Source organism: Phyllostomus discolor, chromosome 3, assembly GCF_004126475.2.
Source record: "Phyllostomus discolor isolate MPI-MPIP mPhyDis1 chromosome 3, mPhyDis1.pri.v3, whole genome shotgun sequence".
Lineage (NCBI taxonomy): Eukaryota > Metazoa > Chordata > Mammalia > Chiroptera > Phyllostomidae > Phyllostomus > Phyllostomus discolor.
Genome location: NC_040905.2, coordinates 128,701,895 through 128,715,424, shown reverse-complemented (window position 1 = coordinate 128,715,424; position 13,530 = coordinate 128,701,895). Strand labels below are relative to the sequence as shown.

General features: G+C 40.0%; 1 protein-coding gene across 5 annotated transcripts in view; it reads right to left on the bottom strand.

Moving 5' to 3' along the window:
• AUH (AU RNA binding methylglutaconyl-CoA hydratase) overlaps window positions 1-13,530 on the bottom strand; it is a 185,186-nt gene that overhangs the window by 17,881 nt on the left and 153,775 nt on the right. For all 5 annotated transcript variants that reach the window (XM_028531499.2, XM_036021433.1, XM_036021434.1 and 2 more), the window contains one exon: window positions 1,068-1,255. In XM_028531499.2, the coding sequence (XP_028387300.1) occupies window positions 1,068-1,255 (188 nt within the window). The remainder of the gene's footprint in view (window positions 1-1,067; window positions 1,256-13,530) is intronic.

Sequence of the window (13,530 nt, the reverse complement as noted above, 5' to 3'; positions counted from 1 at the left end):
GAGCTCACATGTTAATCGAAAAGGACTAAAGTAGTATCAATACCAGGCAGTATTGAACACCAGGCAGGTTTAGAAATCAACTCACCTGTGAGGCCCCCCTGACAGCTCTCAGGGAACAAGGGTGTTACAGCAGGCCTGTCCTTTGTCTGACAACAAAGAACTCGAGGAATACCTTCTGAAACTGGATGCAAAGTTCCCAATAAATGTGGAGGGGTTTTGGAAAAGGATTTTATGAGATTCCCAAAGAATCCATGGCCCCCAAACAGACTACAAATCCTATTTGCATTAAATGTCTGAGTTTGAGATGAAGTTATTTTGACTCTAGAAATGGTTAGGGGTTATGAAATGTGAAAATCCACTAGGGATAAAGACAAATCATTAACTGTTTACATAATAAAAATCCTCTAGTTCATGATTTCAGAAGAAAGGAATATTTTAAAAATATACCAGAAAGAGTGTGAGAACAAAGAAACCCTTAAAACGAGACCCTGTCATCTCTGAGTAAATATACAGTGAGTTCCAGATTTGAAAGTGTAATTGTGAGGAACAATATTGTGCACACAGGAACTAAAATAATGCCTACATCACCATAAAAACAAATATAGTAAGGCAAAGACCTGCTGCTATTTAAGCTGGTTATCTCAAGTTATCACAATGAAAGCCCACTTTGGCATGTCAACTGTGCTCTCCTTACTTGTCTTTCAATGTATTTCAGCTTGGGGGGATCCAGCGTGACAGCTCAGCTGTCACTATTTCCCTTCACATGTATGGCTCAGGTCAGAGTGTTCAGGTGATGAACTTCAGGTGCTAAGAAATTCTGGTACATGTGACAAACATGTTTATGAAGCATTATCAAAATATGGCTATAGTATGGGCCTCAGATTATCTTCAAACCTGAATTCTAATTTGGAAGGCTTCTAATGTTAATCTAGTATACTGTTTTGCAGCTACCATGTACTGCCCTATTTGGAATGCAAGCCAAGGGCATCAAGGGTACATGAAATGATTCTTGTTTTTTTAATTTGCTATAAAAGTTACCTAAAAAGAGAACAAAGAAAAAAAAATACCTGAGGTAAAAACTCTCTTGCCAAGTCCAAGGCCTTTCTGTAGGCAGCATCGCCCTCCTGGTTCTGTTCTAGAACGTGGCTGATCAAGCCCACTGCTTTGGCTTCTTGGCCATCGAGCACACGTGCAGAGAAGATGAGCTCTTTGGCCAGGGACATCCCAATGGCTCGAGGCAGTCGCTGCGTTCCCCCTGCAGAGTGGACAAGAGAGAAAATGCAGGCAATGATTTGATACCCTTTACATTTAATATTTCAGTATTTCATTTCTTCGTTTATAAAAATAAACCAGAGCCATGAGTTTATATTTCAAAATTAGTAATTAGAAAATAATTTCAAAACAGAATCTAATCTCTTGCTTTTTTAAAATTAACATCAAAAAGCACTTGAGAATCTTCTATTATTATTATTAAGTGATTCAGGCACTGGACTGTTACTTGCAACACAGCTGGTAGGCTCTAGAATCTAATCCACAGTCATTACCATGTCAGCAGTCATAAGCTACACAGCAGTGGGCAAGCAAGACCATGCCTGAACCCATTCACCAGGGAATGAATGACAGGTCCCTCAAGCCTGTAGTTTTTCTTTCAGTTTATCTTATCAAAACTTATAAAATCCTCAGAAATTCAGCTCATATACTTTTAAAGAATCACTTATAGTAAATGACGTAATTAATTTTTAATTTACTAAAAATAAAAATAGATGGTTACTCATGACAACAGACTTTGTGCTGGTAGTTATTTTTCAGTGCAAATACTAATCACCCCCTGACGATGAGGCTGTGATCTCATCCAACAGAAAGCTGGACAAAAGCAGGTAATATTCTTAGTGGCAGCCTCACTATGAAAACAGCTGCGATGTTAAGGTTTGTCTAAACCTTATCCTTAAAATGGCTGCTGGGAAGCCCATGCCACTAGTGGCAGGAGGGAGGGGACAGGCAGACTGCCAAGTTTCACTGTGTTTTGTTTGACCTACAAAGATGACGCTTTTTTTTTTTTTGCATTAGTTACCACCAACAATTAAAAACAGCGTGGTTGATTTTGTGCAGAAACTGGTTTCTCCCTGAAAGCCAACCATGGTGCCCCTGTAGGAAGCACTGCCTTCTGTCTGCCTGGCCTCCTCACTATCGCTCACGGCTCTGCTCCAACACTGTGATGGACAGGTTTGCTTTTCTCGCACAACTTTAAAAGGAAAGCAATTTTTTTCTTTTTTGCATCTCAATCTAAACTGGAAAAAATGAACCATAAAGACCACAAGTTTCAAGAAAGCATATTTCGCTTAAGTAATTAAGTACAATATATTCCCACATGTTTAACAAACAAAGAATGCCTGCAATGGAACAACATGACTCAAGCAACCATATTAAGAACCATGACCAGTACTTACAAAATAAGGGTGATTAAAAAAAAAATGAAAACCTCAATGAATTGAAAAAGGACTGACATTTCCCACAGGGATTTTTTTTGAAACATTAAGTAAAATTAGTACTTGCTTCTATAAAACCCAGTCACTCATTAAGTGTTTAACACTGCTCAAACAGAAATAGTGAGTTTATGTGTTGTACTTGATATGGCAGAAAATGTGTCTAAAAAAATGAAACCCTGACAAATTTAAATTGAACTGTAAACAACGCTGTTACTCCATGTAGTAAAGATAGATTGGAGAACTTAAGGGACAAGCTGAATGGAAAACACAAGTTATTTATGGTGTTTCCAAGGGTAGCTGAATAGAACAAAGATATAAATAATACAACCCAGATAGCTATATTTACTCATGAAGTTGATCAGAATTTTCATGAGACTGAAGAAATTATGGATACAGTGTTGATGATAAGCACATTAGCAAATTATTCTCTTCTGTGTTCTGTAAAAAGTTTAATGTAGATTGGTTAAAATAATAAATGTGACCCTCAGTGGTCATTGTTAATGTGGTACTTTTTACTCAACTGAAACTCAGTATATTCTGCAAGTTTAAGCTCATTCATCATATAATGTCACTTCCACTATCATTCTCTAGGAAGCAGGATTTTGTAAAAATTTAACAAAGAAACAGTCATGAAACTAACATCATGACACAGCCCCACTCCCTTGAGCTGAATGACATACAAGCCCATGCTTTTCTCAATGAATTAAATGCTGGAAGACATGTCAGGGTGAGAAGATCCCAGTAAATATCCTCCCCTTGGCTTGCCAACTAACACTACATCCAAGACTTGGCCTTACTGGTTGACATCATAAGGCATCTATACTCTAGGTTCTTCATGTAAGTAGAATCATACAGCATTTGTCCATGCATGACTGGTTAATTTCACTTAGTCCAATGTTTTTAAGGTTCATCCAGGTTGTAGCATGTATAAGGCTGAATAATACGCCATTGTATGAATATACTACATTTTGTTTATTCAACCTTTGGTGGACAGTTGGGTTGCTTCCATCTTCTGGCTAACAGGAACAATGATACTATGGATATGTGTGTATAACTCTTTGAAACCCTGCTTTCAATTCTTTTGGGTAGACAACCAGAAGTGAAATTGCTGGATCATATAGTAATTCTATGTTAATTTTTTTTTGAGGAACACCATACTGATTTCCATAGCAGCTGTACCATTTTCCATTCCCATCAAGAAAGCACAAGTGTTCCAATTTCCCCATATTCTCACTAACACTTGTTATTTTCTGCATTTTTTAAGGCATCCATCCTAATGGGTGTGAGGTGGTATGGCACTGTGGTTTTGATTTGCATTTCCCTAACAACTCATGATGTCATGTGCTTATTAGCCAGGTGTGTCTTCTTTGGAGAAAAGTCTACTTAGGTCATTTGTCCATTTTGTAATTGGGTTTTTGTTGTTGTTGTTGTTGTTGAGTTGTAGACATTCTTTATATATTCTGAACATTAATTCTTTATCAGCTAAACAATCAGCAAATATTTTCTCCCATTTCATGGTTTGCCTTTGCATTCTGTTTATAATGTCCGATGCACAAAATTTTTAATTTTGATGAAATCCAATTTGTCTATTTTCATCTTTTGTTTCCTGTGCTTTTGGTGTCATATCCAAGAAACCACTGCCAGATCCAATGTCACTTAGATTTCCCACTATTTTCTTCTAAGAGTTTTGTAGTCTACATTCTCATATTAAGGTCTTTGACCCATTTCAAGGTAATTTTTGTATATACGTAAGGCAAGGATCTAACTTCATTCTCTGTCAGGTAGAATGTAGCTTTGCCAGCACCATTTTTTGAAAGGGGCTATCTTTTATTTAGTTGTTTATGCTATTATAAAAGCAGGCTATTGTTCCTGCTTTTTCTCCCTTTCCCCCACCTCCACCCAACCTCCTCATCTCCCCAACCCAAGTAAATCCCCATATTGTTAAATATCTCCATGGGTTATGCATAAATGTCCTTTGGTTAATCATTTCACTATCTTTCATCCTGCTCCCCACTCCCATCTGGCAGCTGTCAGTCTATTCCATGTATCTATACTCGCTTCTATTATGCTTATTAGTTTACTGTGTTCACAAACAATACAACTAAGTAATGGGCAAAGGATCTGAATAGACACTTCTCCAAAGAGGGCATTGAGATGGCCCACAGACATATGAAAAGATGCTCAATGTCACTAATCATCAGAGAAATGTAAATTAAAACCACAGTGAAATACCACCTCAAAACTGTCAGAATAGCTAGCATCAATAAAGCAACAATTAACATGTGTTGGAGAGGAGGTGAAAAAAAGGGAACCTTAGCGCACTGTTGGTGGGAATGCAGACTTGTGCAGCCACTGTGGAAAACAGTACGGAGTTTCCTCAAAAAACTAATACTGCAACACCATTTCGACCCAGTGATTCCACTTCTGGGAATATATCCTTAGGATCCTGAAACACATATACAAAATAATATATGTATTCCTATGTTCACAGCAGTAATAACTGGAAATAGCCTTAGTGCCCATTAGTAGATGAATGAATAAAAAAAGCTGTGGTATATTTACACAAAGGAATATTATGCAGTAGTAAAAAAAGAAGAAACCCCTACATTTTGTGACAGCATAGACGGATCTGGAGAGTATCATGCTAAGTGAATAAAGCCAGTCAGTGAAAGAAATACCACATGATATCACTTATATGTGGAAAGGGGCTATCTTAAATAATTACATAAATTTATGATTTAATTCACTCATTCTTACTAAAGATTTTTCTTTAGGAAATATGTTTGGTAAGAAATTATCTGTACCACTTTCCTATGCTGCAATCAGTTTGCAGAAATCAAAGAACAATTGTCTCTTTACATTTGTGGGGCTGAAGATAACCACCTCCTACTGCCTTCAGGAATATAAAATTTGTAATCTTAAATTTTATAAAAATGATATGGCCTCCTCAATTTGCCTTTCTCAATTAATACTGATATATGAGCAAAGAGCTGTAGAAATGGAATAAACTGCAGTGCAGTATGACAATAAACTAAACATGACTGATGTGGAATCTCAGATTTTTACAAATATCTCATGAATAGTTACCCTAAATAGAAACACTCTTTATTCTACTCCAGTTTGGAAGTAACTGTGTTTATAAAGAGCTATTTTCCATTATCAAATTAAATGAAATACCACCAGGGCTCAGCACAGCACCACATCACAACCTGAGAAAGAAGTGCCCCTGAGACCTGGTGAGGAAGGAAAAGGGTTGGATTTTAAGTCCAAATGCAAAAAGACACACTAGAGAGAATTTATTTCAGTTCATGTTTTATTAATTATGAATATTAAATTCTAATATTAGCTCAGAGTTGGGTATCGTTCTCACTAGCATCTGGGTTCAAGATCACTCAAGTGCCATCTCTAGATACGTCAGTCCTAGGGACTGATGAAGTTAAACAATGGAATTAAATAAAATTATTCCACTGTGATAACAACCCTACCATATGTAAGAGCTCAGAGCTCTATGAGACTCTATTCCAACTCTCACTCTTGTCCATCCCAACATCCTGCAGCACAAAGCCCTGACTCCTGGCTAGGCCTGCTCCGAGGTTCAGTTTTGTAACTTGCTCTAAGTTACTAAGTTATGTTGCAGAAGTTGGGTTCAAAGCTAACTCGGTCTGACTCTGCTGTGCAATAGAAAAGAACAAATCATAAAATGAATGCATGGTTTCAATTTATTTGATAAAAGAGGTATGTGTGGTGTATAAAAGGTACACAATATAAATATGCATACACACATATCAAATATGTCCAAACAGTTAAGTGTCTCTGTACAGGTCAGCCTTGCTTATTATTTCCAAAATGTTCTGCACTATGTAGGTAAAATGACACTGGAATAGGAATAAAAGTGCTCCAGCATTCTAGACCAGAGTGCAGGGAGACAAAGAGCCAGCCACTAAGTAAAAGCAACCAAGCCACTCCCTGCCTATGTTCTCAGGAGGCATACAGATACCAGGAAGCCTGTTTCCTTGAGATAGCTGCAGTCCTCAGAGGTCATGGTATCCTCAAATAATAACATCCAGAACACTCCTGTAGGCACTCCACTGTACGGCTGAATGAGAGACATGTGCACTTGAGCTGAGAACTTCCACAAAACTTCACAGGCTCCTGCTAAAAAACAAGGACCTCAACCATTCTTAGGGGGAGTAAACTTATAGCAGCTTCCACAAAACAACTATTCCTGAGTCACTTTATCACCTACAAGGAAATGGTATTCTGTGGAGTTTCATAAACCCGCATGCAGATGCATCAGAGCAATAAGGAGAAATTGAGATCCAAAGTCACATTATTATGGTATGAAAAAAAGGTAGCATCTTGGCTACTGCCCCTTCTAGTGTGGGGGTGCTCGGGAGAAGCCAGCTGATCTCTAAGGCGTTCTGCTTTGGGTCTGTAAACAATAAGACTGACTCAGTGGGTCTGAGGCAGGCCCTAAGGTTCTGCACTGCTAATGGGCTCCAACATTCACACAAAGAGACAGTGGGATCTGTTGACCCACTGCTGTAAAACATGAGACAGTAGGCGATTTTTAATACAGCAATAGAATGTACATCACCAAATGAGTACCTGCCACTTCATAATAGCCAAGATCATTTTGTAATTCCTCTTTTGGAACTAATTTCCAAGGGACAACGCATTTGTTCATTTGTTCAAGTACTTATTGCAACTCCCAGTTTAGGTATGTGGATACAGTTGTAAATTAAACAAAGCCCCTGCCTCCTGTTCAAAAGCCCACAATAAGCAAACAAGAAACATTGATAGGCACTAGAGGAGTAGACAGTATCAGAGAGTGGCGTGGGAAGTTTACACAGGACAGTTGTGGAAGGGCTCCGCGGTGACCTGAAGTTGGAACCAGAAGAGCACAGGGAGAGGCGTGAGCGGCAGAAGAGTAGCCTGAGAGGAACAGGGCAAGATCCCATGGGAACCTGGGCATGGAAGGACCAGAGTTTACTATGGGGATGACAGGAAGCCACTGAGCATCCAAGAGCATATTCTGTAAATGGTGTTGTGAGAATCTCATCTTCTAGTGAAGATCTGGGTTTGAGGATAAACCATGGTCTCTGTGAGCCAAGAGGAACCAAGAGGTAAGCAAATGTTCATACTATTTGTGGAAGGGCACCAACTGGCTCAGAGAGAGCCAAAACAAGTCCCAAAAGCTTTCAATGCCTGTCACAGGCTACTCAACCTCCACTGCCTCAATTAAAATCCTGGTCTTTCTTTTCGAGAACCCCATATTTGTATGAAGCCTGGGATGGTAAAAGATCCCACCAATAGAGGCCAAAGGGCCAGATCTTTCTCTCTGTCCTGATACAGTTGGGCAGGCATCTCTGGGAGGGGAGTCCCGACTGGGTGACCTTGTAACATGAAGACTTTCTGAGCTGCAGGGGAGTGATGTGCAGACCTGCTGATTCTTGTACTGTGAGCCCAACCATAGGTGTACTGTCTAGTTCTATTTTGTGCTCTAAGCACTGTTCTACAGCCATCTATTGATTCTTTGAACCTTACAATATATTTTCTGTCCATTTAGGGTGGCCAGAGTCAATTTCTTTTACATGCTTTCCAACATCATGAACTATACAATAACTAGAGTTGATTTTCCTATCTTTCAAAAATAGATGAAAGTCAATGGGAGTTTATGTTTTACGTTTTACAAATAAAATCCATTTGTTCAACCACTAATTTATTGGTTGAGTGACCTAATGTGTGCCAGGCACTGTCCCAGGTGCTGAACAAACTGTAGTGACCAAATACACCATCCTTATCTTATGAAACTTACTGTCTGAAAGGCAGAGAGGGAAGAAAGAGAACAATAAACAAAGCACTTAGGAAAGAACTGAGGTTGTAATGAGTATTATGGAGAGAATTTAAGACAGGAAAATGTTCTGAGGCAATCACTAGATGGCTAATTTAGACTAGGTGGTGGGGGAGAATCTGTTGGATAAATGTGAGGCCCATCTCTGAATGCTAACAAGGTGGCCACATGAAGACCAGGTAAAACATGGAATGAAGAGATCAGCCATGCAAAGGCCCTAAGAGAAAGCCAAGCTCAGCATGATCAAATATGAGAAAAGAGGCCACTGAAGTTACCAGGAGAAGGATGTGAGGGTGGAGAGGCAGGGTTTAGATCACACAGATGCAGTGTAGGTTTACATCTCACTGTATGATATGACCTTGGAGGGTTTTGAGTGGAAAGTGACATTTTTTAAGCTTGCAAGAAAAGAGATTACAGGGGCAAGATAAAAGTGAGGTGCCCACTAGGAAGCTACTGTTTCTCTCCAAGTGTGGTATGATGGCAGATGGAACTGAACAAGGGCAGTGAAGGAAGGGGTAGGGGTTGAGATTTGGGGCAAATATTGTCCAAATGCTAGTGAAATGGATGTGAGAAAGAGAAAATAATCTACTACCTAGATTTCTGGCTTAAGTGCATAAATAGAACATGTACTGTTTCCTGACACTGGAGAGACTGGAGGTGACGGGGTATACTCTGGCCATATGAAGTATGTCTTTTACTTATATAAGTGGGCATGTGGCTGGATGTCCAGTGTGTTTATAAATGATCACTATTATATAGATGGCATTCAAAGCCAGGGGTCTGGAAAAGAGCACCTAGAGAAACTGTTCACAGATAAAGGAGCAGAGAAGGATCAACAGCAGTCTGAGGAGTGCCCACTGAAGTGGACCCAGGTGGGAAGAATACAGGAGGAAGGTGATGCTCAGCAGTAGCCAATGACTTTTGGACACTTATCCGACTACCATCTACCCAGCCTTCTTCCAATTAAGTGAGTAGGAGTCTTACAGAAAAGATTTCCTCACTGAAATAAAGATACCTAGGAATAAACAGGCTTCTTCCATGATGCCATCATGTCTACATGTGACACCTAGAGCAATGACAGCCATGTTATAACTGTGACAGAAACCAGCAAAGACTGAATTCTCAACCTTATCATAAAGAACTTATCACAAAGGTTCATAAAACCTAAGCTAGGTAGGGAGAGGAGGTATGTGGCTGAGAGTGAAAGTATCCATATACTTGATGATTCAATGAGGTCCAAGGAGAACTTGAAGGTTAGGATGTTGGAGTTACAAAACAATCTAGCTTCAGAAGGGAGACATTATAGATGATGCTGAAGCCCTAGGTATAACCATGGGGTACTGGGCTAAGACGTGGAGGAGGAAAAGACTTCTGAAGGTATAATCACAGATAGTTGAAATTTGGTCTTGTAGACAGTATGAGGTAATGTACAAAAAGTGTTTACCACAGTTCCTGGAACAGGATTTGTGTGTCTTAAAACCCACTGATAGAAAATCCTAGGATACTGGGAATCTATCATTTTAAATGGAAAAATTAGCATTTTCTCAGCCAATGCAAGAGCTCTACCGATTTCTTAAAATACAATATAACACTCAAACATGATTTCTACATAATATTTTGCATTTAAATACCAATTACCTAATTCTTCAACACTTAATGAGTTGCATTAGGGAATATGTTGCGCAAAGAAAACAAATCTATCAAATGTGAATTATATTTCCTTCTGTGTGGTATTAAACATATAGCATAATGAACACAAAGAATTTTCTAACTGTTCACTGGTCAAATGAAAAGTCTGGTGGTGGGGAGAGCAGTAAGAGTCCTGGAGAAGGTGGAGGTCTGCAACAACCCAAGGTTTGTTCATGTCCAAATCTAATCCTCTTCTTGAGAGTGAAATTCTGGAAAGAGGTAGCTCTGAACCATTGTATAAAGCCACACACAAAATAACAGGATGAAAACACTCAAAATGTGTGTTTTGTCTTGTTTCTTTTGCTCGTGATCTACCAATAATACAAAAATAACTTTGTTACTCAGTTTTAAATGGCCGATTGTTTTCCCTTTACATACTAAGCATCATCTAAAGGGTGACCAACATAATTTTTTAATTGTTAAGAACCAGCTGGGAAGATGGCAGTGAGATAGGGGGAGCAGAGTCCCACTTCCCCTGTGCATGGGTGAAACACTTGGCTGATCTTCTGAGGAACAGAGCCAACACCCAACAGTATCCCAGCATATATGAAGATTGGACACCAAAAACTGTAGAGGACATTGAAAAATCAGATGGTAAGGAGAGTGCTTCAGGACAATAAGGTCCTTGGGACCAGCACAGGGACCAGAGCAGCTGCAGCCCCAGGCCTGGTGCCTGCAGGGTCTGCCACAGGGTTCTTCAGAGAGAGAGCCGGGTCAAACGGCTCCCTCCCCTGCCAAATAAGGTTTGAGCATCACCAGGAGAGACTTGGTTACTTGAAGTAACAGGGAGGGGAATAAGGATGAAGTAGCAAACACATGAGGTCTGTGTACACCCATGGAGACTGTGGACTCTGGCTGCAGCAGCTGCCCAGCCTCCTGCACCCCTACCCCTGCGCTCATACCCTAAGCTCTGGGGAGAGTGCACACATGAACTTATGGGACTGGTGGCTGCAGGTCCCACAACACCTGAAGGCCCAGGAGGGAGCGCACCTGACCCCACCACCCAGAGGCACCTAGAACCCAACCGCTGTGCCCCAGGAAAGCAGCAGAAGAGGCACCCACCCACATCTGCAGCAGCAGCCACGGTGGCTGAGGGAGTCAGTAATCCCCAGAAAGACTTAGCTCAATTTGGGGGCTGAACTAGCCTGAAGGGATGCTGAGAATCCCTAGCATCAAGAACAGCAAAGAACAAGAAGGTGGTGCGTGGTGTCCCCTAATTGGTATACCTCAAGGACAGTGCAACTGGTGGGCTGAAGGCCTAGGTTGTGCGCAGAAGGACACTTGGGGCCCGGCAATGAACTGGACTGAAGGCTGGACAAGTGCCGCTCACGAAAGGAAAGTTTTTTCCAATTCTCCCTCAGCCTGCTGTAGCAAGAAAGACCGAACTGGCTTGGCCAATTTGAAGACAGTAAAAGGCTGTTTCAAGTAATTAATTTTCTTTTAACTCCTCCTTCCTTTCCTCCTCCTTTTTATTTCTTCTTCTCTTCTTTCTTTCCCTTTATATTTCTTCTTCCTTCCTTCCTTCCTTCCTTCTTCTTATTCTTTTATTAAATTCCCAACAAGTGAGACAATAAAACCTGGAGCTGTGAAAGGACCAGAGTTAGACCCAAAGAGGGGTCATCCTAAGAACTGAGACAGTGAGACAAATTAAACTTGGTTACTCCAGAGAACTTGCAAGTTATTATATATTTGTATTATAATTATTTTTTCACTGTTCTTACATCTTTCATTTTATTAGTATTTTCATATTTCTCTTCTTTCTGTTCAGTCTTCTTCACTTGGCTGGTTAAATTGCATTCTTTGACTGATTTCCCTTGTTCTCTCTTTCATAGTATATTTTTAATTTACTGTCTTTCATTTCACTTGTGTTCCATTAACACACTACTCTAGGTCCTCTACTTCCTATTCTTGTTATCCAGATCATATAGATTCTGTCATATAATTGTTGCTCCCTTATTATTGTAAATAACTGCTGTTACATACAACTGTAAATACTACACAGCACCCCTCCCAGATCTCAGCCCACTTGACTGTTTCCTGAACTTTATTACTGTTGTGGTAAATTCTATTCTCTCACACACTACACCTATTTTCTATCCTTTACTCTCACTTTGCCTCTTAATGTGACCTCCCACAAGCTCACTGCTTTCCAGATCCAAATCATAATCCTTCCCCTCAATGAACAAGAGTTTTATCTTCTTTCCACCCTTTCTAAAAAGTAGGTGGTTGGGTGAAATATCACGGTTAACAATATACATACCCAAAGGATCTCCTATCTCTTCTCTACTAGCTGCTACTGTAAATGTCATAAAATACTCTCTTGCTGTCTTAAACCATTCTGCCTCCCCTCTCCAACTGATCACAAAAAGGACTAGGTGGAAGCTGTGAACTCCAGGATACCTGCTGGAAGAGGAACTCCACTAATAAAGGAACCACCAACAGAACAACAGAAGAAGGTGAAGGAAGAAGTGGAAGACACACTAACTTGAATCTAGGACCGATCTAGAAATAAAACTAAATAGTGGAGAAATTACTCGGAAAAAACAACTAAGCAAGAGCAAGAGAGAATCCGCAAAAATTCATACACACAGAAGAACCAGCTTCAACAAAACCTGTCCACACTGGCACAACAGAATACAAGAGATGGTGGACAGAGTGACACTCAGTTAGCCAGCTGGGGGAAAGGACCGACCAAAGAAACACCCAACAATAACCAAAACACAAAGAGCTACAGAGATCAAGTAGATTGTACCATTGAATCTCACAGGTCTTCTACCATAGAAGTTCCCACCAGAAACCCAGGGAGTCAGAACAGTTTAAGAAGCAGAAGCTAACAAGAAGAGTCTCACAAAAAATGGGAAGTCAAACAATCCCCAAATGAATGGAAAGGAGGAAGCTTCAGAAAGAATGCTAAATGAAACAGAGGTAACTCAACTATCAGATACTGAGTTCAGAGCAGTGGTTATCAGGAAGCTCAATGAGCTCACAGAGAATTACCGGAAACTACAGGTAAACTACAATAAACTCACTGCAAACTATATCGACATGAAAAAGGGAACAGAAACTATCAACAAGGGCCAAGAGGAAATGAAGAATACAATTTCTGAACTGAAGAACACAGTAGAAGGAATCAAAAGCAGACTCGATGAAGCAGAAGACCGGATTAGCAAGCTGGAGGGCAAGGTAGAGAAAAACACCTAGAATGAGCAAGAAAAGGAAAAGAGGCTCAGAAAGAATGAAGGGTGGTTAAGGGAAATGCAGAACAACATGAAATGTAATAATATCTGTATAATAGGGCTATCAAGAGAAGAGCAAGGGATACAAAAACCGTTTGAAAAAGTAATAATGAAAAACTTCCCTAATTTGATGAGAGAAAATGTCACGCAAATCCAGGAAACACAGAGAGTCCCAATCAAGAGGAACCCAACGAGGCCCACTTCCAAGATAAAGAGAGAATCTTAAAGGCAGCAAGTGAGAAACAGGAAGTAACATACAAGGGAG